This window comes from Alosa alosa, chromosome 3 (genome assembly GCF_017589495.1).
Source record: "Alosa alosa isolate M-15738 ecotype Scorff River chromosome 3, AALO_Geno_1.1, whole genome shotgun sequence".
In the NCBI taxonomy this organism is placed as follows: domain Eukaryota; kingdom Metazoa; phylum Chordata; class Actinopteri; order Clupeiformes; family Clupeidae; genus Alosa; species Alosa alosa.
In genome coordinates, this window is record NC_063191.1 from 26,863,734 (window position 1) to 26,891,572 (window position 27,839).

General features: G+C 42.1%; 1 protein-coding gene across 1 annotated transcript; it reads right to left on the reverse strand.

Moving 5' to 3' along the window:
- Window positions 1-6,040: 6,040 nt before the first annotated feature.
- On the reverse strand, window positions 6,041-27,119 carry lypd6 (LY6/PLAUR domain containing 6). Its single transcript, XM_048239317.1, has 5 exons — window positions 26,987-27,119; window positions 12,181-12,352; window positions 8,993-9,091; window positions 7,881-8,011; window positions 6,041-6,625 (listed from the first exon to the last, which is right to left on the reverse strand). The coding sequence occupies exons 2-5, from the start codon at window positions 12,296-12,298 to the stop codon at window positions 6,449-6,451; spliced, it is 525 nt and encodes a 174-aa protein (XP_048095274.1). The 5' UTR covers window positions 12,299-12,352; window positions 26,987-27,119; the 3' UTR covers window positions 6,041-6,448.
- Between the last annotated feature and the right edge of the window lie 720 nt (window positions 27,120-27,839).

Sequence of the window (27,839 nt, forward strand, 5' to 3'; positions counted from 1 at the left end):
TGATGTCCACCTTGGTGTTCACATCTGTACACAGTTGGCTGTGATCAAACAGAATTAGTGCCGCAGAACCAGAACAGATGTGGGAAGCATGTCCAGGGTGTCATGGTGGACTCGGAGATGACTGACTCGGCACTCTGTTCACTGCCTGAACAACATGAACATATGGTGATGCCATGACAAATGTAAACCTCCAGCAGAACACTGGACTTACAGTTACTGAACACTTTTGGCACACACAGAACATATCTTTAAAATCCAAATGGGATCAGGTGTTCACCTGACACCCTCAGAAATCAATCTATTTGTCCTTTCTGTTGTTTGGTTTTAATTATAGAATTATTAGTTAATTCATAAAATGTATTATTTTCTGTTCGGTGTGGCTTTGAGCATTAAGCCATCACTTTTGTCTCTCAAATGTAACCTCAGTTAATCATCAGTTGGGAGTTTTCTGCAAATTGACAGATAAGAAAACCTAATTTCTTTAATTGTAGGAGTAACAGTATAAGAATCCTTTTAGCAATAACCTTTATAGCGCACACCTCTAATAGGCACCTTCATTTCATCTATTCTACTTCCCATCCTCTGGGTCTGTATAAAGGTTTGGCATGGACTGCAGATGATGAACAGGCCCTGTGTCACAGGTCTGTCCAGAACAATGGAAGATTCCCATAACTCATCGCTCAGCACTTTCCTGTTTTTAGAAACAGGCTCCGATTGAGAGTGCATTTTGCCAGGGAGCGCTAGGATGAATGTTATTCTTGGGCAGTGCCAAGCCGGGACACTGTTTAACCCTTGCCTCGATCAGCTCACCATGGTAACTCGGAGTACTGTGCACTATACAGTATATGAGAGCATATTGGTTTGGGAGCTTGTAGATGGCCTTGTTCAGCCAAATAAAATTGAAGCCAGTGTAATCCTAGTGCTGTTTTCATTCATGCAGTAATCTAATTAGTAATCCTGTTAGGCTTTCAATTCAAGAATTTCACTCAATTAACAGGAGACTCAGACTGGGGATTTGCAATGACTGGAGAACTTGGTCTTGGGCAAACAATAGAAGCTCGGCTACAGTGGTCAAGATCAAAGAGTGGTCACACCGAGGGACATGTGGCCATTGGTGAAAAGACGAGTCGTGGAACTGACCAGAGGCACAGATGAATTGAAAGAATAAAACACAGGCCATTTATGTGTGTCTTACTGACTGCATGCATGTGAGAGGAAACCTTTCAAACATCCTGTAAAATCTCCATAGTCCAAAGACTGGGTAATTTCCCACGGATCGGCCAGGCTCTCTTCCTTACTGTCAGCAGCTTCTCTTTTTGTGAGTCTTTGGCACATATGTCATCTGCTAAAGGGGGTGCATCTCTGCCCAGTAACGGTCATCTGCTGTCATCGGACTGCACCTCTACCTCACAGACACTGTGGATTCGAATGGAACTAAATGTCAGATACTGCCTTTGGGATGATGCATGAAAGTTTTGTGGTGACTATAGTATAATTTGAAAAGAAACCATATTAGATCCAGTCTGGTGCTAAAATTGTTCACCTCATACATAATTGTGACGGCAAGTGAGGTGCAGTTTGCATGTCTGATGCGTGTTCACATCTGCAGAGGTTATTGAGGTGTATGGAAAACATACTTGCAAAGACACATATAGCTCGGTAATCTCACCTGGTTTGCAGCCTTGATCCGTTCCTAATCCCCTGCATTCCGGCCAGATTCTGGGGTACAGCTGTCCCCCCGCACCGCTTCCGAAGCACTCTCTTGGATGATCAGCTACTTATCAAAGCTCTTGGGGTAAGTCTCTGGGCTCTGGACAACCTGGGAAGCACTAAAATAACTACCTCATATACCTGTCACCTTGTTGCTAATGTCTATTGCCACATTATACTTCTCAGTGCACAGTACATTTGCTCATGGAGCTTCAGAAAGTACCTGTCATTAAGTAATTATATCATCATATCATCTTAGTATGGCCACTCTGGCTGTGCAATATGTGATGTTTCAACAATGGTAGTAATACATTTACAAATAACACATTTGCAACAATTCTCTATCGGTGACTGTCACAGGTTGGCCTTTTTTCCCCTACTGTGGGAGGTGGCCTGCCTTATCTGTGCCAGGGCTTAGCCAGTGCAGGGGGTTCCGTGGTCTGATAATTAAAATCTCAGTGTGGCAGTGGCAGCAAGGGCATGCGGCCCTGCTCCCCGACAATGGGGATCATTCTTCTGGACCCATAGCCAGGCATTTGCGACCAGGCCCGCGGTGACTCAGAATCATTAAAACCACATTACTGCTCATCTGGAAACAGAACCGCAGTGAGGAAATTGGACTTTTATTGCCCACGGCCCTCTCCACGGTTGCAAAAATGGATTAGCTTTGGGTGGGGGTGGTGGGGAAGAAAAACCTTGAGATGTTGTGATGCTGTTTTTCGTCCTCCTTCCATCTCTTTTCTTTTCAGTAATCAAAATGTTGGAATGCCCCAAACACAGATTAGGGAATTTGTTTTCCCTGCTTCGCTGCCCAGCTGCCAGACACAACTTTCAGAAGGAGGCTTAGGACCTAAGCTTAGGTAACACTGCAAGTTGCAGCTCCCACCCTGGCTGGCAGTGGGTCATGTTAAATTGAAGAATGCGGAGAAGCACTGCAAATAAACCACTCCAACATAAGACGGAATGAAAGCATGTGGCTTTGGGGAAAGTCCTTCAACAGGACTTACCTCTGAAACTGAGAATAGCCCTAGGTCACCTAAAAAAAAAACGGCCCCTCCACTCGATCCAGTGGAGGGTAATCGCTTCAGAAGGAGCTTGGCAGTAATTCAAGAAAGCAAACTCATACTGGACTAGTGTCTAGAAATGTACTGTGTTTTCATGGTCGCCTCCATAAATCCACTCAGGCCATTTTCAGTTTAGTTTGCGACCAGAGAAGTCTCTTCTTTACCCTAACCACCCCAGAGTGAAAGAGCAGTCCTGTGTTTTTGGACAATGCTCACCTAATCTTTCCGCCTCGCAGTCCATCTGTGACACGGCCTGGACAAAAGGCTCATGGGGATGACCTCTGACCTTGAGGACCACGTGCCAGAGGACTCGTGTTTCCTCATCATGAAGCTGCTTTCAAATACATCATTTGATTTTAGGTTCATTGCATGTCTGGAGGCATGTGGGTTTCATATTGATTGTGACTGAGCAGGTGGCATATTGTAGCTAGTAGCCTAAAGAGCACAATTAAAACCCTGAGAACTAGTACATAGTATAGTATATATACTTTTTATATATATAAATTTGGTCTCTGCATTTAACCCAATCGGTGAATTAGTGAAACACAAACAGCACAAAGTGAACACACAGTGAGGTGAAGCACACACTAATCCCAGCACAGTGAGCTGCCTGCTTCAACAGCGGCACTCGGGGAGCAGTGAGGGGTTAGGTGCCTTGCTCAAGGGTCGGGGCTCGAACCGGCAACCCTCCGGTTACAAGTCCAGAGTGCTAACCAGTGGGCCACGGCTGTATGAAACCATAAATATAACATCTCATTCTAAAATTAGTTTGGAGAGTTTTTTTCTTGATTAAAAGGCATTTGAGATCACATGACTTCAGACAGTGGTTGAGGCTTATGGTTTATTTACATTGGATTTAAATCCAAGGCCTTTCATAGACAGTGATGATACCTTTGAAAATTATCTCTCCTTCATGCCTAAAAGATATTAGATGGACAGAGATAACAGGTGGAATATTACCAGCAGTACTGGGACTCAAGGACTTATGATTTATCCTGTGAGTCATACTCATCACTATAGATTATCAAACTTGCCTTGCCGAAGGCGATGAAGGAATGGAGACTCTTTCAAGGAGACATTATGAAAGCTTGTTGCTCTCGTAATGCAGTGCCATTAAGTCAATCCTGATATCTTATCAAGAAACCTAAATTAGTAGATGATGGCAGGGCTTTTGCAGCGTTCCTGGGAGTCATGTGAATGTCGTCACAATTTTTTGCATTTACGATCCGGGAGAGGGCAACTGTTAGAACAACAGATTTATGTGCATTGCAGGGGCCAGCGAGTGGAAAATCTCTGATCTGTGGAAAAGTGCACATGGAAAGCAGTGTGGCAGCAGGGGGATATCTTTTCACAGGACAGAAATAGCAAAATATGGGAAATCAGAATGATAGAATTTACACAATGTGGGTCAACTGAACTACTGTATAAACTACACTGCTCATTAAATCACTGACAAAATAGACCCACAGTTGAGTAGCCATGCTTTGAATTGAATTGCTATGTTTGAAAAAGGTTATTGGACAATCAGGACAGAAATATGAGACATGTATATTCCTTCCTTTCCTCTCTCCTTCTGATTCTTTATCTCCTTCTCTTTCTAGCACTATCTCCATGATTACATTTGACTTATACTTCTGCACTCGCACCGTCAGGTATTTGCGTTGATTGGAGTAGTATTTATTGTTGCCTATGGTCTCCTTTGAAATGTAGCTTGAATGTTAATCCTCATTTTGTAAGTTGCTTTAGATAAAAGCATCTGCTAAATCAATAAATGTAAATGCAAGTTCCATCCACACTATTCACATTCAACAGTCAGCAGTGGAAACTCAATTACTGTGATTTGTCATCAACCATAAACACACAGGGACTCCAATGTTAAGTTAAAATGCCATGTCTTCATCTTTAATATGAAGTAAGAAAATGCTTCCAAAATATTTATATATACACAATTATTTACAGGGGTATGACAAAGACAAAATCAATATTTACATGCTCTTTAACATTTGGCACACTGGCATGCAACACTCAATAGCAACACAAAGCATTATTATGCACTTGGACTTTCTCAGCACTGTGGTAGTTTCAGAAAAAAAGGCCATCCGAGTATGTTTCTCTGCTGTTACAACAAAAAACATGTTTATATTTTCACCCTACACTGTAGTATTAAGGAATTTGTTATTGCCTGAGTTAAAAAAGACATGACAGAATTATTGGATAGCCCTTAAGTTAACACAAAGTCCAAAAGTAATGTTCCAGTTTACAAGTACAAGTACATTTAAGAAATGCTTGAAGCACAGGACTGATATGTTTTCCGACTTTTTATGTCGACTTTTTGCGTTTGGTTCAGACTACACTAAACAATTAGCAACAGGACAGGCCAAGAGAGATTAAGGAAACGATTCACAGGCTCCAACTCCAAGGCACTCAGCCTAAACAATTCATGGAGCTGGGCGAACAATAACACTGTATTTGCAAACTCAGCGATTTCTCACCAGCCACGCTTCCAACAGGGAATCACAACATAGTCACAGTACAGAGAACACATAAAGCCGGAAACCACTGACAGAGATACAGGCCTCAGTGGGTTGATATGAACAAGTTTCGATACCAACCAGATAATGGGACGTGAAACTGACATCATTTTTATCCACACTAGTGATCTACAAGAATACAAAATCTACAAAAATTATGAAAAATTGTAAATGTCCTTCATGTTATGCAGTTGTTTTGGACTGTCCATCCTCAGCTTGAACTGAAGCCAGTGTAACCACTGGTCAATCAGTATATCTTCAAAAATAATAATGATAAATGCCATGATTTAGACAAACCTTAAAGCACAATACACAAAACATAGCCATAGTTTAAGGGAATTTTTAATGTGCACGCCCTTTTGGTTATTTTTATTAGTTTAAAGAAACTAAGTGCTTTTTTGTCGCTCCACTAAAAATACACTGTCCCATTTGATAAAAAAGGAATAAGAGGATGTTATCTGTTCCACCTGGAAAATAAGAGCTGCCTACTCTCCTACATTGCATGCTGTGACCTAGAGGCAAAACATTTTACACGGCTCACCTAACGTCAACACGTTATACAAAAATAAATACTATATATATTATATGTACATACAGTATATCAACCATAAGACAGACTAAATGACTTAAACACAATAATCAACCATTTCCACTTTAAACATACTGTATCCTCCCATTACATTTTAATTCCTCGCCACTGTAAAATGCAGGAGTCCCCCCACCCCCCAACCCTGCGCACCATCCCCACAGGCAGGTCCATACATGCTGAGGAAAATGTGAAGGGCATCAGTTTAACCCCTGTCACTATACAGATGAACAGGAGCAGGGAAAAGAAGCTACGTTCTACTGAGTACTACAAAAAAGACTACATGACGTGTAGTCTGAAAAGGTGTTCAGTTTGAAAAGGAAAATGGTCAGAGTTAAAAAGAATCATAACACTTCATTGGTAAGAGGTAAGTTTAAAGCAATGATAACAACAACAACTTTCACTACCATTCCATGCTTTGTTTAAGAGCGAGTGCTTTTTTACTACGGCATGTTGACTTAAAAAAAAAAAAAGTTCAGCCCTTTCTACAACATGCTGCCTCTACAGTTCAAACCAAAAAGAAAAAGAAAGTCAGTCATGGCTTCTCCTTCCATCGCTCAAACATGGCTGAAGAAGAGCAGTGTGAGCATGAGGGTGGTGATGGTGAGGAGCGGGTGGCTCGTCGGGGGACGCGGGGCGCCACTGAGGGGGGATGTGGTGGCAAAGACGGCATCTGACTCATTTCGGGGAATTGGCAGGTTACAGATGTTCCCCTCACAGCAAGCGGTGCACGTCTGTCGAGGAAGGTCAACATGACACAAACCTTTTAGACAGCAAGACAAAACCACAGCAGGGCTCTTTTCCACAATCCCTATGTTGGTTTACATCACTATTCAATATATATACGATTATGCTACTAAAATTTTCCATGGTAAATAATTTAGATTTCAACATAAAAACACAGCAAATATCATGACTTTTTTGACAATCCTATCAACAAGTTGTAATCAAGTATTTGTGTACATCACTACTTCACAAACAAAATTACTTTAGCACATTTGGGCATAATGCATCATTGTTCATGCTTCCTATTCCTCTCACAAGTCACAAATGTGCAGTACCCTTCACTGCCCCCAGAGTTTTCACAGTTTACAATAAAAATGGATGTACTTGGCAACACCGGTGTCAGTTGCCTGAGGCCAAACAATCAGAGAATCCCTCTATTTATCCCTGCTCACTTTTGCTTCCGAAATCAATTTACTCGTCTGTCTCTGTCTGTGTTTTTCGTTCCAGCGTACTTCCTTGTGTTTTCCCCCATTAATCGTCTTCAAACAGGCTGTGGCCTTCACCTGAGTGACAACCTTAACCTGCACCGCTGGCCCGAGCAGTGGCAACATGCACACCTTTCAACGCGGATTAGTGAGACAGCGCGCTGAGAAAGCACAGCTCCATCCGCAATCTTTATCTGCTCTGGAGAGAGATCACTCGCGAGGATCTTCAGCTTAGCTCGAAAGTGCACTTAAGTGGTGCTGACTGAGACGAATCGTCTCGATGTAGGGTCACACACACACACACACGCTTGTTGTCCTCCCACACAATGTACTTGGAAGCTACCTCAAGTGGGCTTTCTTGTGTTGTCTGAGTCAAGGATTTAAAGCAGAGATATGGGTGATTAATAGCTCACAGGAAAATGGCATAAAACAGCCCATACTGTACCAAATCTAAACACACTGTAGATAAAATCTAATGCTAAAGGAAAACCAAGGTCAACTTGTATTTGTTTACAGGTACACTAAAACATACTGTAGTGAAAAGGGAGGTTGAGAGTATGAGCTTTAGATTATATCATGTGTGTGTAGTTCAGTCCTCCGGGGGACCTTAACTCTCCTTAACTCACTAAGACAGGAACCGTTTAGGTGGCTAGTGAAGGCTTTAAGGCTTTGGGAGTGAGTGAGGAGAGCTGAAGGAGGAGCTCTGGCCATCCTGGTGGCTGGTTGGGTTTTATGGCTCGTGGCGTTATCTGATGGAGAGCAGTGTGGGGGCCCTTACCCTGTGTCCTTCATGGTCAACGTCAGTGCATCCAGTCGAAAGACAGTCACTGAGGGCCACACAACGCTTTGTCACAGCCACGGTGTTGCCATCCAGATTTATCCTGTGCTGTGTGAAGCAATATCTTGCATCTGTGAAGTTGAAAAAAATATATATTTGAAGTTGAAAAAAGTATACATGTATACATGAGCTCCCTATAAAAAAATATCCTATATCTCACTACATCAGAATAGTTTGCATATATAATTGGTATAGTTCAAAGACGTTACTGAATAGCCATCATTAACTGAAAACATTTCAGATGTGAAAGATGATTTCATGACTGTCAGCGACAGATTATAGTTATTATTGACAGCATATTATTAAAAAGCTTTAAAAAATCTACCATTTAGTAATTTGGATGCATTACAATCTACAACAATAATGAGCCAATGAACCCATCTGTCAATCATCTGTAAATATGCACTATAGTGCTATAAATCTATCACACACACAATGATAGGGGTGAATAATGAGATATGTCCAGTGACTACTCCACCTTTCCTTTTAATTGTTATGTGGAAGAACCATATGAATGAACCAACCACCTCCACTCCCCACCCCAAAAAGCAGGAAAGAATGTCTTTATTGCAGTCCCATTAGCTACTGAAAACCTGGAGGAAAAGGTGGGAGACTGTGATGTACATTCCAGAGACTGTTGGCTCAATCCCAGATCCCATGTGATCTATCTGTTTGTTAGTGGAAGAATGTGCTTTAAGATCGGGCTCCAAACGAGGAGCTGCGTTATTAAGTCATGGTGTAAATCAGTTCAAGGCCACTGGAGGAGGAGGTGAACCGGCGTTCTGTATCAGGTGGTTCTTTATGAGCTAAACACATCCAGTGCCAGCAGGATATATTACATTACACATAAATACACGGTAACTGAGCAAACACAGATTTAATTTATGTCTTCCAGCGAAAAGTGTGTCACAAAAATACAAAGTAGTGCTTTCTATCATGAAAAGGTTCTCTGTCGGGTAGATGTGCAGAATTTAGAGTATGTTAATTCTATCAATTTCCTTGTTACATGGATTCAAATGTTTGAAAAATAAAAAGTTCAAGAAAGTTCTTACCTTTCGGGCAATATAGATCCGGTGCCCAGCGGTTGCACTCATAGTTGTCTGGTGCATCCTCACAAGTAAAGCATTTGAATCCGCCAGGGTATGGAGTGGCTAGGGAGAAGGCAAAAGGACAACACCCTGTTATTTAAGTGTGGTAACATTCCACTTCAAATAAATTACAAAGATGCAAGATGCTATAAATCTTGAAAAAAAAAATGCCAACAGCAGGTTTCCACTGAGGAACAGACTGAAAAGTTTCATGATATATTGGAAACAAATTTCAAAATGATGTGAAAAACCCACTGGTGGATCACACAGTAATTTGTGCAGACGCCTGTACATTTTAAGCTCAGATAGCATGAGTGGACTATTTTCTCAGCAGAGAAGAGGCTCTCCTTATAATTTATTGATCTTTGCTTTTAGCTAGGCCTACTAAACTCCCTAGACATTCTTCACATGATTCATGACTTACACTTTCCAGTTGCCACAATTGTATAATAGCCTGGCAGTCTGTAATAGGAATTTTCACACATTTTTTAACATTTTGTTGGCCATATACTTCTCATCGGCCATGTACTTGATTTACAAGTTGTATGTCTATTCTACAGTGATATGATCTGAATTTAAAGCAGATTCGATTTGCTCAAGTGTCTAGGGATAAAGAGACCACATCTATGCCAGCCATCTGTTACAATCCAACAAAGAGTCTCTCTCTCTTTCTTTATCTCTCTCTCTCTCTCTCTTTATCTCTCTCTCTCTCTCTGCTTTTCCACATTTCACATCATCACATCTATCTGGAGGTCTGAAAAGGAGGGTGTCTGCATTTCCACCCCCTCTGCGACAGCTGGAAGATTTTTGCACATCACCAAAAAAATGTCTTTCAGTCAGCTGTCAATTGCACCCGTCACATCCTATTTATCACGGCTCCACATCCAAGCCCTTAGACCCTCACCCAGTCGCCAATCCAGCACCCACAGGTCCCACAAATCCCCAGGGGAACCAGAAGGGGGTGGCCCAGAGATCCCACAGATCTGCCTCAGAAAGCCACGGAGCAGCAAACCTCCTCCTGGGAGGTCTAGCACGCTACGATGAAAGATTCTCAGAGATCTGACAGACTGTTTTTGGTCTTTCCCTAATGCAGGAAAAGGGGGCTGCTGTTGAATGTGGGAGGCTTGACCTCTATCACTCTGGCTTCCTTGGTTGTGCTAGCCTCTAATCTCGGGGTTTACCTTCAGCCGTGACCCTTTCATGTTTCCCACCCATCATCTCCCCCTTAAGACACAGACCAATGCAGAAAGTTAGAAAGAGCAGAAACAGTTACTCTTACTGCATTTACACTAGAATTCAAATCCATACTTCAAGCACTAAGAGGTGTTTCAAGGTCACCTTTGTTGATAAGAAACAGTCAAAATTGTTTCATTTGATGGGCCCTTATTTAAAATTGCACTTTACCCATTCATTTAAATGAAGGCCCTATGTGTTCAGGGCCACATACTCAGTACACCAGGGCAAAACGGCAAGGATGGATGCCATGGCTGCGAGATATGATCTAATGGACTGGTTTCTGGACCTTGACCAGTGTCTGCACATTGTTGAAGTCAAGCATGGAGACACTGGACAATTATCTGTACCACCAATTATATTTGTGCCCTGATCCACTCTGAACAGCAGGCACTGTTTAATCGCAATGGTCTAGTGGCACTGAATATTAATGCAATTTGCAGGAATGGACATTGATGAAGGCACAAAACCCAAGTCCCAGTAACAACTATTGTTTGAAACCAACAGAGAAAAACCCAAGAACCTCTGAATAAAACATTTCTGTTCAGAAAGTGCAATAAACTTCTTATTTCATTGTCAAGCTAATATCTCTATAGTTCTACAAGCATTGTTTAATGTATGTGTGTTGATGCATGACCTCTATAACATAATGTACTAGGCCTTGCTTCAGTAAAGAACCACGTCTCATATTGTGGTCGCTGTATTGGTAATGTCTAAAATTCCAAGACGGCTAAATAAAGAAGTGAAGTTTGTCTCAGTCATATGATTGCCATTTGGTGAATGAGGAGTTTGAGAGCTCCTCTGTCCTGCTATCGATGTGGGCAACCACATTAAACAGATGAAGCGTGACTGCAGAGACATGTTGCACAACAGTCAACAAATACTTGTCAAGGAGGGTTAGCCCAGTTGCTCTACCAGCTGTGACCGTGAAAGTCGGACCATGAAAGGATTGTGCATCGTCGGTTTCACAAGTGACTATTACTAAGCAAGCAACCGCATCTTACTTGGAGGTGCAAATCTTTTTCTTCACCACAAGTGTTCTGGCAAGTGATCACATTCCAAAAGACGTACTATAAGTGTGAGCAGGGCATGTGGCTCGCCAACGACGACCCCAGAGCGCAGAGTAGGTTAGAGGAGCCTCATCTACACACACAGTGCCCTCAGGAGGTCCCCTCTAATAACAGCCTTGGGCTAATCACAGGTTCTGTGGGAGACGCGGGGTCTAGCGAGCCCACGCCAGCCCAAGCTTAAGGGATACCCTGCTCTGAGATCCTCTCGCGCTAACAGCCCTGGAAGGATTATCAGCATGGACTGACAACTGAGGTGCAGCAAAACTAATTTCGATGGCATGGCACCGAAGCATAAAAATAACACAGGGGTCATACAGCTGGTGTGTGCAAGTATGAGACCTGTGTGCCACGTGCACAAAGACTCTTTTGGGTCCCATTTGTGCCAGCGGTGTCATTTGGCCTCCATATGCTTCACTTCAAAAGAGTTTTTGGAATTATCATATATATCAGGAACATTTATTTAAAGGGATGTTTTTTTTGTTTATTATATCCACAAATTACCTCGAAATAGCACAAGGTACAAAGAAACAACATCACCAGTGCTCTGTGTTGTCCAAATATCAACTTAAGTTAACATGCAAATCAGCTAGCACTGAGCTGGCTCACTTGTAACACCCCAATGTACTACATGTTCCCACTGAATTAAATACAATGCAAGTCAATGGAAGAGTGTCATGTGACTGCTCAAGACAACTCAAATCCTACAGAATTCCACCTCCTTTTAAAAGAAACAAAACAAGAACACTGTGAGTGACTCCTATTAAGAAATTGGGTTTTTCTACTTGCATGCCAGACAGTTTCTCTATAAAGGAAAACAGCTCAAATATGTTCAAGAAAAATATATCATACTTGATGGGTGAAGGAAGATAATGTCATTTTCAGTAAAGTCCCTTGTATGTGCAGTTTTCATCCAGTTAGCGATGACCATCAGGATTATCACCCAGGCCACTGTAGGCCAGGGTTCCATTGCAGAGCATCGATTCAAACATGCAGATATCTGATCCAAGTCCAAGAAAGCGACCTGTTCAAACAGAAGAGACACACATAAACAACAACATTTAAGCAGTGTGTATCGCTAAGCATATCCACTTATATGAAAAGCTTGATATGAAAATTTGTCAACTATTTCAACCCTAAAACAAAATATATTCCTATATTACTTAATTTATAAGATGCATTTGGATATGCAGCAAGTAATATCACCAAATGCTAGTTTCCAATACCTGCATTAAACCTAGACCTAGACTAAAAGCTTTCTTCAATGGAGATTTCACTGAAGTTTTGTTTTAGTCTAAGATTAGGCATATTAATGTACAAGAATCTAAATATTTCATTTCAAGCAGGCCTTGCATTGGGCTGTTAAATTAAAAGTTGCAGGGCTTTTCTTAAGATAGACAGAGTCTGTTCTGTTAACTACTCCAGACATCAATACCAATTTAGCTGAATGTGTTCTGAGTGCTTGGCCAAGGCTGCCAGAAGTCAGGAGAGTTTACATGATAAAAAAAGTGATATCACTCTCATCTGGGGAATAAAAGCAGCAATTTGCCAGAAAACCTTTTTCTGGGTCTTACATTTGAGATCACGTGATGTCTCTGTTAACCCAAGACATATTGCTTCTTCATTAGCTGAGAACCAGACAGTTATTTTGACAAAACAAAATCTCAAAGTCATTCTGCTGTTTCAAAACATTATCTATTCTCCAGTGTCTTTACACCACAATTTTGGCTTTAAACAGGCATACCTTTGACCATAGCTTAATCAAAAAAGAGAGGCATTTAATAAAACGTACAAGATTTGCATGACATGACATCTAAATAATATCAGGTAAACCAGTTGAAATGTGTTGCACTAATTACATTGTCAAGATTAAGAAGGAAATCTGGAGTGCAAAGAGAGAGGTAGTCTGAAACAAAAAGCACAAAGTCATCCGTAAGACTGGCTGGTCCACCATCCTGGAAGAGATGTATTATCTAGCCTTGGCCTCTTTGTGTATTGAATGAAAAAGCCCATGCTGTCCGAGAGACCCCAAAAGAATACAGAAGGTCTGGCCAATGCACAAGGAAGGGTCCTGTGGTTTGCATTTCTAAGAGAAAAATTGGAGCACATCACACATTTATCACAAGCGCTTGACTCCAGTCCTTTGTCTCCCTGCCTTCAGATGCAGTGAAAAAGGCAGATGGTAAGAGAGCCAGGAATCTGATTGTTCCTAAATCAGTGACACTTACCTCCTCTGTGCATGTGAGTTCAAATTTGATCAGCTCCTTAAGTTTAACTGGTTCTATTTAAACTTTTTGGACACATATAAAGCCCTCAACAGGGTTCAACAGTTCAGTTGCCACCGTTGCAGCCAAAATAAAGTCAGACTGATACTTATTGCCATGAAAGGATTCTCTTCTAGAAGTCACTGTGCAATTTCAAGATTAGCTCACAACAAAGTCTCCAAATTCAAAAGGAAGGGGTGTGAATTTGTCACCTCATACATCCCCTCAAATCAAAAATCAAACAGCACTCAATAATGTCTTCCTGAGACATCTAATTCTTCTCTAAGCCCCCTTTTGTATGGCTCAATGCATCTTCAGTCTGCCAGTGATGTCATTAAGGGCGGCTGCACGAGGCCTCCGTATCCCTGGGCGACAGCCGTGAGCTGGGAGTGTAACAACACAGACAAACACAACCACAAGTCAGAGGCACCAGTGGAATCATACAACCATCAGTTCTGAACTCTGGAATCTTTCCGAAGTTGATTTCAAACAAGGCTTCTTGGCCATGTTTGTGGGTGATTAACTGGTTTTCACCCACAGGCAGGAGCTGGGAAATTAGAAAAAAACTTGGAATGGATTTCCTTTTCGCGTTGAGGGGATATAAGTCTGACAAAGCATGATTTCATGCTCAGCGTTCCATAACAAAAATATGTTTCATTTTCAAAGACTTGTATGGTCTGTTTATTCTACGCCAAGCATGATGGTGTTGACACAATCTGAGATTTATGATATAATAGAGGTAAAACCATGCAGGGCCATTATGGGACAGTGATTTATTAACTCCAGACTGTACAGATGTCCAGGAGCCAAACAAAAATAAAAGCCCAAATGGATTATGATACTGTTGTGCAGTATTTTTTTTATTGAGTACCAATATCATACCAAGCTACTGTGCTTTCTAAAAAATACTGGAAGATTACAAATTCATATATTCAGTACAAATATCTGAGCTAAATTCACAATTGGGTTTAATCAAATTAATACTTTTAGATTAAATATTTTTTAAAGATAATCTCCTTAGACAATCATATAAAACAACAAAGTCTGAGTCTGATCTAAATTAGAGTGCATAGTTGTGAGTAATGAGTAATGTGAGATGACATGTGAGATGATTACAGTATATTGCTGAGGCTGCAAACTCAATACAGGAAATACAGATCACGTGAAATAACACCTGGTTTTCCTCTCAGTAGTCTAGCCCTTCTTGGCAATCTGTCCTGAATTGTTCAATTGTTTATACAAACAAAGTAATCCGTATGACACAGAGAGAGAGAAAAAAACGTTTGGCACTGTGCGTCTATTTCTGTACCTGTGCTGTCTGTGTATAGCTGAAACTGGCCTCAGTGGCTTATTGTACTGTACATGCTGGGACATCGGGAACTCCACCCAGCCACGGCGTCTTGTTGCGCTCTACCTTTTGGCCCTTCAGACAATACAGTGTAGCACACCAAAGCCATGTTGGACTGCATTGAGTTTCCTCCAGTTGATCCTTATCTCCAATGGAGGTCCGAGAGTGCATTCAACGAGAGACCAAAACAAGAGGTGCATATATCAGTGCAGGGGGACCCTGACCCATTTCTTGTCTTCTACTGCTGAGTAGCCCAGAGGCTGCAAGCTTAAGAGCTCTCTAGGAGTCTTCACTCGCATCGATCAGATATTTACCTCCTAAGAGAACACACTGCCTCCACACTGCTATCCACATTAACAAAAGTATCGGGCAGGTAAACGCGATGCAGATAGCAGGCAGGAACTGTACATTTACAAGGCTGTTTTTTTCCATGTCACTGATTGCAGCCATATGTTGTTAATGTAGAAAAAACAGCATGAAAAATGCAAGGTCACTTTGGCTTACATAGGCAAGTTTTTCAGCAAGAAAAATACACTTAATAGTTTTAGAAAATGTTCTCTAAATCATACAGCCTAAGTAAGCTTCAACATTAAAATGAAATCACAGGCATTTACAAGCCTTTTTTTCTGTAATTCTGTTGTTTATACACATAAACTGCACCAGCTTCTTACAGCGAATCCGCAATCTGCTGAATTGTTATCCAAATTTGGTATTATGACGGATTTAGTCAATGAGCCAAAGTATGCACAAGCCTTTCTTTGTTACAGCATAAGAGCTCATTTGGAAAGGAGGCTGTTAAGAACATTTCTCGCACAAAAAAAAAAATCATACATTCCACAAATTACCACTTTCTAACAAGTAATCAACTTGTCTCATTTTCTTCCCAGATGGAAACACTTTTTGTCAGAGAAGACTGGATGGTTTGGGAGCCCTTAGCATTCCACAAAGCAGCCACAAAAGCACTAACTTTCCACAGAACCTCACCAGGAAGATGGACGTGTGATAACGCCAACACACTGTTGAGGCTTCATCCTCTGGGTCCCATGGGTATATCTTAAAGATGGGGAGGTACATGAGCGGAAAGTGTGAGCAAGCAAACACACAACATCCCATTGACATGGCCACAAGTGTCTGGTTTCAATGCTACAGGTGTCCACACAGAGACCAGTGACAGCCTCTGCACCATTATCTCTGGTTGAGGAGTGTAACTTTACAGACATGACTCTTCAAATGTCACCACCTTGCCCCGTGCTGGTGGGCACTATTGCAGCTGAATCAGCAGGTGTTGGTGCTGAATTTCCCAGAGAATCCCCCAGCAGAGGAAAGCTCATACCAGACTCTTAGGCCGTTGAGACTTCCTGGCCTCATAGGTCTGCTGTAGACTGACTAAAGACTGTGTTAAAGTGATAATGACATGGCCTGAAACCTAAGCAAGAGAGTATAAATGTGGTAATATATTGATAATCTAATTTAATTTATTAGAAAATTCAGATCTATGCAGATATACTTGCAATGTACATGATTAACAACAGTTTTGTTAAGCTACCATTTACACATTTAAATGATCTTTCAATCTGAACATTCTGCACAAAAAAATATAAACACATAGCTGCAATTAGGCATGACCACAGTCGAAAACCTGCATTTGTTTCCTATGCGGTCCACTCAGACACATTGTAATTAATGGGTGACTGATAGGGCCAAACATGCAACATCTCAGTCAGGAAATACTTGGAGAGGTACTTCAGTCGCATGACTCCTCTAATGTGTTGCCAGCATGTCTGCCAGAAGCAGTACCTGTCATCAGAGCCGTCACACCCACCATTTTGGCTCAAACATGCACGGTTTTTTGTGCCAGTGGAGGTGTACTGCCTCTTGCTCCAACAGTCTCAGTGGGAATTATAAAAGCTCTAGGCCAGCCGGGGAGGGGACAGCTGGGTGTTTTGACGGCGGCCATTTGATGTGACTCATCTTGATAAAACCCTGAGTGTGAGCATTCCATTCTGTGGAGATCACATTGTTTGATCACACACTCGCATGTTTTGTCATGCATATGTCACACATACGATTGAATAATTACTGAGGATCTCTGAATGAAGTTGAGCTTCAGGTTCTCAGTTTACTAGGCAGGCATCTAAACATCCGTTAAAGTTTCACCTAAAGCAACTAAGAGTGAAAAAAGTGTTCATCAACATTCTTCACCCTAAGAAGAAAATCAGCAAAACAATGCTTTGCAAACCAAGCCACAAGATGAAGATCTTAAATGTTCCCAGACAAAGTCCCACATCTGAAATAATTTAAGTACAGTTTAATTCCTGTAGAAACTTTGATGCACTCGGGCACTTGTTATCTGAGTAAATGACTGTGGATACACTTATGCAGTAATTATGTTCTCGATCCACAACAGGTTTAATGAAAATTAGCAACATAAATTGTTGTGGGATAGCCCTGGAATGAGTAACATCCTCATTTTAGTGACACCCTGAAAGTGTTTTTGAAAGGTTTTTCAGCTGTATTAAAAAGGTACATTTCTCTGAGAAGCTAGCCCTTTCAGATCCACCCATTAGTATAACTGAATTATGTAACTGACTGCAGAAATAAAAAAACATCCCTATTTTTGCTCAATTCCATAAATTCTCCCTGTAACTAAAACTACTCCTCGACCGCAGCAGCTGGCTTCGGCTGCTGAATGCTCGTTTGTCCCCCTGAGTTGGAATCACAAGTTAGACTCTCATCTGTGCCTTGTTGTGCAGCCCAACACTGTGCACCTGAGGGGATACTACTGGCAGCCCTCGTGCACTTGGGAGACGGGGAACGGCTCCTTTCCTCAGCAGCAACTGGGGAGGCTCCGCTGTACACAAGGTGCCATTAAGCGCCAGTGCACTCCACATAGAGGGCTTCTCTGTTTGCGTGCTTTGTGCTTACTTGGGAAAACGGGTAGCTTAGTGGTGTAGAGGAAAGTGTCAAAGTAATCTCACACACATCATAGACTTGTGCACCTGCTACGAATAAGACCTTGCTCATGTAACTGACTCTTTCATGTATAAGTGAATGTGGTGTAAAATGCACCAGCAATATAACTGAATACAATTCCACCAAACACCTATGCCCTGATTATCCCCACATACCCTACTATGCTGTTTCAAACGTAGACTTTCGTGCTACCCAGATGGACATATGATATGCAGTACAGTAAGCCATTTAGCTGCTAAGTGGGTTTTTGTATGACAGCATGATGAACGAGGTGTTTTCAGTGGTGAGATTACCCTGGGAACCCGCCTGCCAAAACAAGTATGATTCATCATCAACTAACAACATGGCTGACCAACAGGTCTATTCTTCTCCCTTTTCAGGTTTTATCAAGCCCAAAACACAAATGTTACTCTCCCTCCCTCTGCATCTCTCATGACATAAATTCATTATCATTGTTCTAACAGGTTTATATGAAATAGTCTTGAAGCACTTGTGACAAAGCAATTGAAAAGGGAAATCTAGGCTGGCTGTTCTCTGGGTTAAAAGAACAAGAGTGCCCTTTGAAACAGAGCCAGATCCAGAAATGTATCGTATCGGTAAGCAATATGATATTTCAGGCTGCAAGGAATAGGCCCCTGAATAGAGCGATCTCCCATTGGAGGAAAAAAATGCAAATCTTGTTCTATGACTGAAACTTGCTGAACCTGATTTGCAGAGGGGCAGTGTTGCGAGGTAACAGCCATGAGTTACTTCTTGTGGCTCATCTGACTGTGCAACAACCACAACAACACTGAATGGATAGGATTTTGAGATTTACATGTATTTATTTATTTATTGGTTGAGACATGATATTGGGGGTTAAAAATGAATATTGCGAGACTGAATAGACAAGAATAAATTTGACCTTTAGTTTTTCTAGTTTTTGTGACAGCAAGCTAAACCCAGTTCAAACAGCAGACAAGCGGTTTTATAAGTACTTTCTTCCTGAGACTTACTATCTTATCGGGCCTACATATCAGTCAAACTAGATCTAAGGTGTTTTGATTATACATAAAACATTATACAGGCCAAGCAACAATAACTGAATCCAGAGACCTCTGTTGACTCTGCAGTGCTGTAAGGAAATGAATAACTCAGAGCATACCATCCCCTTTCAACAGGATCCATATGGAGGCTAACGGGGCCTTCAACTTACTCTGTCATTGGACAAAAGCAAAGTCAGGTCGGATCATGATCAGAGGCTGGCTAATTGAAATCCTACATGCACGCACACAAACTCTAATCCCACAGTATGCTTTTGAAGTGCTCCAAGTCAGCTGGATAATTTTTAATCCCCTTTTTGGCCACTTGGCGCATTTGAAGATCCAGAGGATCAGACTCATAGCTCAGAGTTTGACGAGGAATATGGTTACTGAGAATATACAACCAGCGACTAGAAACCCGGGTCCTTGGGGAGTTCTGGAGGCATTCTTCATCAGCACATCAGCAGGATCATGCAACGAGTGCACTTTGCACAAATACGCTTGCTGTGAGCAACAGTACATAACTACACTCTTAAAACGAATGTGTTGAAAACAACACAACTTGCTTCGTTTTTTAACACATCTTTGTGTCCAGATAGGGACAACACATTTGTTTTAAGAGTGTACTATTTTAAGACAAGACCCATAAGGACGACAAGCAAGAGACAGGAAATAACTTAAAATAATTTAGATATAACTTGTTCTGTCAAGCTAGCATTGGGGGTAACTATTCAATAGGTTGTTGTCTTGTATCTCAAATAATACCTTCACTGAACTAACTCTATATGACCATCAACTTAATTGTAAGGCAGGTGAAAACGTGGTTGATTATCATGGCTTCTGAAAGAACATTTTACACTTTGCTAATTCAAGAACAGTGTTCATGTTAGCAGTTAACAGAGGGCTTGGGTGGCAACACAGCAGGTTCTGCCATCTCAGATGCCACATCATATTACCTGACTCTGAGTCAGTCTGGAACAGGAAATCGCAATGTCTGGAACAGGAAACGCAATGTCTGCCACTATATCTCTGAACTTCCTCATCTCACATCAGTGACACAGAGCTACAGCCATTTCTGTCCCCCCAGTGCTTTCACTCAATCATACTGTTTGATCCCTCTGCGGCACCTCCTGACGAGAGGGTCTTTGTGCCCCTGAGCACGATGCACACGTTTTGTTGTCTTTAGGCTTTATGTTTTTAGGAAAGGGTCCAGGGCAACAGCTGACCCTTACCACTGGGAATTGCCTGCTATCTCCTATTGTTCCCTTTTCTCAGGGTTAAATCCCTCTTTGAGGAACAAGAAACACGAAAAGGGGGGAGGGGGGACTGAGCAAACAGGGGGATGAAATGTCCCACACTGGCAGCTGTGGAGATTTTGGAGTGGGCAACAGAGTGGGAGTGGTTGGACCCAATCCCCTTGAACTTGGGGGCGACCGGAGTCGCGATGCGGTGAAAAGGCAACGAGGGAGCTAATTGGGATTTCAGAGGCAGCAGATTTACTTTCGGCCCTTTTGTCTTTGTGGCAGGGGATAGAGCGGACCTCACAATTCCCTCACAAAAGTCCTTTTCATGGCACAATCACAGACAGATGAGTTAAAGACTTTAATTAGCTCTAAGAGCCTTAAGGCACTCCAACAGAAGCAAGATTTTTATGATTTCATTTTTTTTTTTTTGCACTCCCAACTGTTTCCAGACAGACATATCTCCATGGAAGTGGGTGTAAAGGACAGTGTGTGGAAGGCACGGAGCTCAGTGGCGGCTAAAGATGCAGGAGTAATGCATAGGTTATGCATAGGTTATGTGTAGATTGCAGAATGACAGCTGGAATGCAAAAGTAGAGGCAAGCTTCTTTTAAACTATTAAACTTTCACAATATCAAACAGAATGTCACTTCAGATAAGCAATATAGTCTTGTCTACAGTGAAGTTCACCATTAGAGAAAGTACCAGCTTCTACAATGTTCTGTAGACTGAAAACACACACACACACACAGACACACACACACACAGACACACACACACACAGACACACACACACACACACACACATTGATGTAGTGATGTAGATGATTAAAACAGGTCTTATGAAATGCAACAGCCTCCCTAATGCACACTATGATATACACTGACAACGTAAGAATTGCTGACCCTAAGATAAGCACTTTTATAAGTAACTAAGACAGTATTTGTAAGCTGTCTCACCATCAATCTGTGGTAACTAAATTCAATTATGTCTGGCTTATTAACATGCTGATTTACTGAAGGGCTATGAGATGGCATCAGCAGCAGCCAACACACAACAACAACAACAACAGCAACAATATCAACATAGCAGTATAGCAGCAGCTAGCTATTCAAATGTGCATCCAAACAGCACAGAGGACTATACAGACAGATCAACTGGTCAAGCTGTGACCGAGCTTAGACAATGAAACTTTCAAACTGGCTGTGGGAGTAGAGGAATCATGATTCATTTCTTTGCAGGAATGTGAGATACAATACTGGGCTGATCTTTTCCTCTTACAAAACTCTCCTCAGCTGAGGAAGGAAAAATGCACAATTGGACACGGAGCATGAGGCTTTAGATATACACTGCAACATCAAAGTACAGGAGGATGGCTCTCTCATTTGGAGGAGAATGTATATCTTTCATGGTCATTGACCTTTAATGCATTGGTGATACCAAACCAAAGGTTTCAGATATTCCTCTCACCATGCACCAGGAACATGAATAATCCATCACGCTACCATCTATGGGCTGAGAGAGCCGAACTTCAAAGGGAATGTTCAAACGCGCGGTCTCTGGAGACAGAAGAAGATTTGGTAGCGTGTACTGCCTACCACTTCACAAACCCTTTGAGAAGCTCATAAAACTAAATAAATAAATATACTGTAAGAGGGGAGAGAACTAATGGGGGTTAAAATGGAGGTCACAGCCTTATTCCTGGTGGTAGTTTTTCACCAGTGCCAGCAAGAGAGAGTGTAGATCTTTACTGGGTGTATAGGCCCTTACAAGCTGTGGAGATGTAAAGTTCAAAGTGTTTCTATAAGGAATTCATCAGTTGATGTATTCCTTTGTATGCCTTTGATCTTGATGTTTTTAGGCCAACAGTGCTGTTTACTGATTTTTACTGTTTCATGGATTATACTAGGTCAGAAAGCGTTGGTATTTTTAGGGTCTTCCGTGTGTGTACTATATAAATGAAGTTGATATTTACAGACAGAGAGTGGCAGGGGGCTCGCTACAGGGAGCAAGGAAATGCCCAGCAACAAATCAAAGACATCTGCTGCCCAGTAAACCAGAACAAGGCCTGCTAATTAAAAACACATTCTCACACAAACAGTAGAACCTACATAGAACTTCACATGTGTGACCATTTAAGAACTAGGTGAAGAAAAAATCAAGCCTACACAATCTTAAATCTTAAAAGAATATGTGATGAAAGGGCATCTATGAACAGACCTCTGGTAACAGGCCTATCGCCAGGAGCGTCAAGACGTCGTCTATAAGGCAGAGAGCCCTCCATGGGCATCCATGCAGTTAATTCGAAGAACAAACTTCACTGAATAATTGAAAAAGAGCATGAGTAATGCATTGATGGGAGTCCAGAGATTTCACTCATCATAATGCGCCGAGCCATTGGAACATGTAAAAGCACCATAGAGGATGTCACACATCACGGGCCACTGTCCTCATTCGCAGCGAAGGGGGCACAGGGAAAAAAAAGCCTCGAATGAGGTCAGATAGGCAAACATGACCCCCGAAAAGCTGAGGCTCCAGCTGAAAGGGCTCTTCAGGAAATGGAGAGCTCCGCACAGGCAGGCAGGGGCTGGCTGCCCCCTCTGGCTACTGGGGCAGACCCCTCTCTCTCTCTCCGTGGTGCCTTCACCACACTGCAGCAGCACCCATCCCCCACCCCACGTCTGTGTGCACAGCCTGCACACGGCCTGCAACACTCCTCTGCACCCCCTACCCCCACACACCCCCATTAGATGGTGGGGTTTCCTGTGGAACCCCTTTTAATGTTTATATGAGAAGAGAGAGAGAGAGAGAGAGAGAGAGAGAGAGAGAGAGAGATGGATATGTGCTTATTAATCAGTTAATAGAAATGAGGTAAAAAATGTATGAACATTTGACACAAGGGCTTTGATGTAAGCGCTCAGCTCACTCTCTGCTGATGTATGGTGGCAGACAAAAGGCTCCCAGAGAGGAGGGAGGTCCTTCACCTTGGTGGTGATCAGGAGGAAACATGTTCCACTCCATCATTTCTACTGAGGTCAGGAAACAGACTAATGGCATGTTCCACAAAGACTCCCTGTGTGCACGGGGCACTTTTAAAATACTAACACTAAAGGCAGCTCTTTGACCTGGCTTGAACTGGTTGAGCATGCAACCATGCTTAAATGTTGCTGTAGGAAAAATGTGTTTTTGTATTGCATTAGACCCTAAAGTATATGTTTATCTTAAGATAAAGCAGAATAACACAACATGACACTATGAGCATTTCATTTTGGCAGTCTGCAAAAAATGGTTTAAAAAATAATATTTAAGAAAAACCCCGCCGCACACTCTATCTCTTTTTCCTTTTATTTAACGTTTAATCCCAACGTTTCGGCCTGTCAGCCTTTGTCAAGGTTCCTAGACCAAGTTTTTCTTAGTTTATTTTTCCTTGCCAGCACCTCGGAGGGTGTGCATTCTTTTCGTTATTTAAAAAATAATATTTACCATCCATACCACTATGCATAAAGTGTTAAACATAATATATACTGAATATAGTATACTATACTAACTACATAGTTATACATATGTAGCTAGAAATAGTTATATATGGGAATCTGCGATGACATAGAGCTTGGACGAACAGAGACAAAAGGACAACAGACGCGGTGCTCAACCAGACCGACGCCACACAGCGCGTATTTAACGTTAAACAGGACTCATTTGTCAACAGCTTGCATGCGAAGACTACTGGTGTGCGGACATGAGCACGGATACACCTCACAACCCGTCAACAAGCCGGAGGGACTTCATCAGAAGGGAATGTCCACACCTGGCCAAATCCAACGCTCCTCAGACGATACATTCTTTCTACCTGCATCATATCGTACCTGGGTGTAATGACCCTTATACCTACCCACGGAGAGCACTTAAGGCTGCCCCTATACTTGCAGTAATGTGTACCAGTGCCTTCACATCCTTGTCATTAGCATAGGTCTCAAATAACACGCTGGCATCTCCAGGTCGGCCCATGGATCACGCTGCAGGTGGGACTGCAGCTGGTGATGGATGATGATGGTAATGGTGCCTGCCGTTGATGTCGTTCCAGGTTGTGCGTGCTTTATTAAGGTGGCCATTTTCCACTGGCTCCTCCCCCTCCGCGACGGAATGTTTCCATACTGATGAGGAGAGATGGAGCCTGGAGCCTCGGGTCTCCGAAACCACGGCTCATTTTTCAAATCAGGCGGTTCCTGGTGCCGGGATAATCAATAATGTTTCACACTATGTCACAGCGTACACCAGCATCAGCATGAAGCCAAGGCCAGCATCGCTATGGATAACCTGTTATGGCAACTCTTCAGTCAGCACAAACAACAACAACAAAAGCACCATGGAGACAAAAGCAACGCAGACACACAATGGCGTGCAAATCATATTCAATCCATTGTTATATGCAAGAAATGAACCATGGTTCAATATGACATGTGGTGCAACTCACAAAATAAACTGCTAAAGGAGCAGAGGATACTGGAGGATAAGGAGGCTTATTATTGTACAAATTCTAACCAAATATTATTTTACTCCTACGATACAATGTGAGTCTCTAAGTGGGTTGACAACTCCCCCTGTTTAAGGAAGTTCTGGGGACCTTTGATTGTTCTTGCAAGTGATTATCTCTCTCTCTCTCTCTCTCTATTTTCCTCTCTCTCTCTCTCTCTCTCTCTCTGTCTCTCTCCCCCGCACCTCTCAGATGAAGGGGGCCCCTGAGACTTCACGCATGTTATGGCCACACGTGGGCCCTGAGCTCTCTGGACAGTCTGCCCGCATATATACACAGTTTAGAGAGGAAGTCCATCCCTTCATCGCTCCAACGTCCAGCATCCAGCTCCTATTGTTGAGCCGGCGGCCATCTCTCTCCTTCCCTCAGCTCGGATGCATTCAAACAACTTCAAAATTAGACGGGCGACCTTTGGGTTAGAAACCACTATGCACTGGACTCTTTTGTGTATGTTTCCAAAACGCGCTGGGAAGTTCAGGTTCACATTCACATGCGTTATTGGCTCTTTTAAGCAAGTTTAAATTCATGTTTAGACTTTTTTCATCTTTCACACATTCTTCATGAATTAGTCAACATTCACATAGGTTATAGGATAGTAAATGACTCACCAGAAAAGAAGTAGCACTTTTGTATAAATATAACAAACTGATGAATTAAGTGTTGGTCACAGCTGTGTCAAAACTCCATTTCTAAAAATGGCCTCTGTAACCATGGTTTAGGCTTTTTACGGGTCCGACACACAAACGCAGTGGAAATGTGTGTGTTTACCAGACTCGTTGTTTTTCCTTCTCCAAGACACGAGGTCCCCCTCACTCTTAGATCACATATCAAAGACAGCTCGCCTCATGGGTAACTCCAGCGCCATGGATTTCCTCACGCGGCACAGCTTCAATTTTTCACGCTTTTCCCTCTGCCTCTCTCCTCCTCGGACGCCTATGGTAAACGGATAGCTGGATTTTCTTCCACCCACACACACACCAGCAACCACAGACAGAGGGAAAATCAGGCCGAAAGTTGCTGCCCCATTGTTCAGAGTGAAAACCTCCATTTAAATGCAACTACCACAAAAACTTGGAGAATTCCTGAAGATGTAGTGACTATTATAATGTTGAGGCTTGATTTTTTTTTCCCCAAAATGTTGAAATGTTAAAGTACTTGTAAGTTTTTCCTGGTCTTGTATTTGTGTTACCATTATCAGTGATGATAGTGATATGAATAATTCTAGACAAAGGCTGTACCAGCTAGTAAACATCCTCATTAATGATCTGATAAGCTTCAGTATGACACAGTTCGACTGACGATGGTACCTCTGAAATCTGCCTCATAACTCACATGCCTTGATTTAAGTATTACTGAAAGGTACTACCCAAGAATCCAAAACACTGTAACAGGTCTGTGACCTTGGCACCCCAATGCCCTATGCCATAGCAGAACCACTGCCCAAAACAATTGTGGATATCGTACGACAAGCCATCACACAAAGCGCACTAGACCAAGGGGTTACACCCACCATGAAATGGTTTGCATATTTCTACGGGGAAAGAAATATTGTTTATGAATAATGTCCATGCACCTGCTTGCCCACGCAACCCCATTGGAAGACTGAAGTCACCCTTTCCTCTTGGGGATTAGTTCCATATAATAATATCGAAATGCGTGAAATTGAACCTGCATACATGGCATAGCATGTATTTACCACATTCTGACAGGGGCGGTTGTGCCATGTGTTCTCCAGGGGTTCAACCTCTTGCACTGAAAAAGAGGCAAACCCCTAAATTTAGAGTTAAATTACAAAAACAAGTGGTGTGATTATATTCCAGGGCTGGAACAGAGAAGCACATCAGTCAGGCATAGACTTCTTTTGTCCTGGACCCGAACCATCAGTTAATGTCAAATGTCACAGCCACCTCATAGCTGTTTATGCTCTTTCTATTTGAAAAATATATATACAATTTTAATACAAACCTAACTAAATGGAGGTATATTTCTGATTTGTTTTAGTTGTTTGTTCAATTCATTTACATTACATTCATTTCGGTTAGATGTTGGGGTCAAAGTGGGTCAAGCAGGTACATTCTACAGTAGCCTACACTGTCCACTATCTAACACAAACTGAAAACTGCAATTCTTTTTTAATTAATCTACTGAGTAATTCTTTCCTGTCCAGTCACTTGTTGTTTTCATAACAAGTAACACTGCCAATTTGTGGTGCGCAATGGCTTTTTTTTACACCAAAGTGTAACACTTTAAAATACAGAAAGAGTAGTCTGCTTACCAGAAATTTGCTTTGCTGCCAAAGTTCGGAACGAGGACGTTTCCACGCGTATTCCACAGATCACAAGTGAATATCCATAACACCGCTCGTCGTTCTGTGCGATTGTTGTCGTCTGCGCACCGGTCTCCTTGACTGGATTTAAGAGAAGAATTAATTTCACCCGACGGCTGCTTGGGAAGACTCGCAGCTCTGGTCCTATCAGAGGTCGCGGTAGGCGTGCTCGTTAGGCGGTGGGGACGTCCCAATAGGCTGCACACCTAAGGAGCTGAACTTGGAAACATGAGAGGATGCGCACCTCGACTTGATGTTTCCGAAAGCCAAGTTACTGTAGTCGACATCTTCCCTCTTCATTGACTTTGGAGACAATTTAGTTCCGTTTCAGATAAGTCAGTTCAGTTTCAGTTCAGTTTCAGCATCTCCTTCAGCTTCAGGTAGGTGATGTGATGTGTTCCCAGATAATCTCCCCAATTTGATATGCTATGTTATGCTTATTTCAATTATTAGAATGAGAAAAGAGGCCTAAGTTCTTGTGGAAAAATGCATGTTTAGCCTACCTGAACACTGAAATCCATTTGCCAAAGGTTTTTGTTGCAAGCTCATAATGCATCGCCCTCTGCTGGGCAGGGAGTCATTGATGTGCCTTACTCCTTGTTTTGCAACTGTGTTGATTTGCAGAAAATTAACACTGGTTGTATTTAATCATATATTATTCAGCCAGTTATAACTATATATGTATTTGAGGGTTACTTGAATTAGTATTAAATGCCCTATAGGGTTTGATACTTCCGGAGAACACTATATTTCTTCCAGCATATAGAACATGACTGAAATGTTATAATTGTCAGTAATGAAA

Excerpts from the sequence above, each read along its gene's own strand:
- lypd6 (XM_048239317.1), bottom strand. The coding sequence starts at position 12,298 with ATGGAACCCTGGCCTACAGTGGCCTGGGTGATAATCCTGATGGTCATC. Across the intron at positions 9,092-12,180 it reads TATCTTCCTTCACCCATCAA|CCACTCCATACCCTGGCGGA; the intron begins GTATGATATATT and ends CCTTCTCCCTAG. Across the intron at positions 6,626-7,880 it reads TTGACCATGAAGGACACAGG|ACGTGCACCGCTTGCTGTGA; the intron begins GTAAGGGCCCCC and ends CTTCCTCGACAG.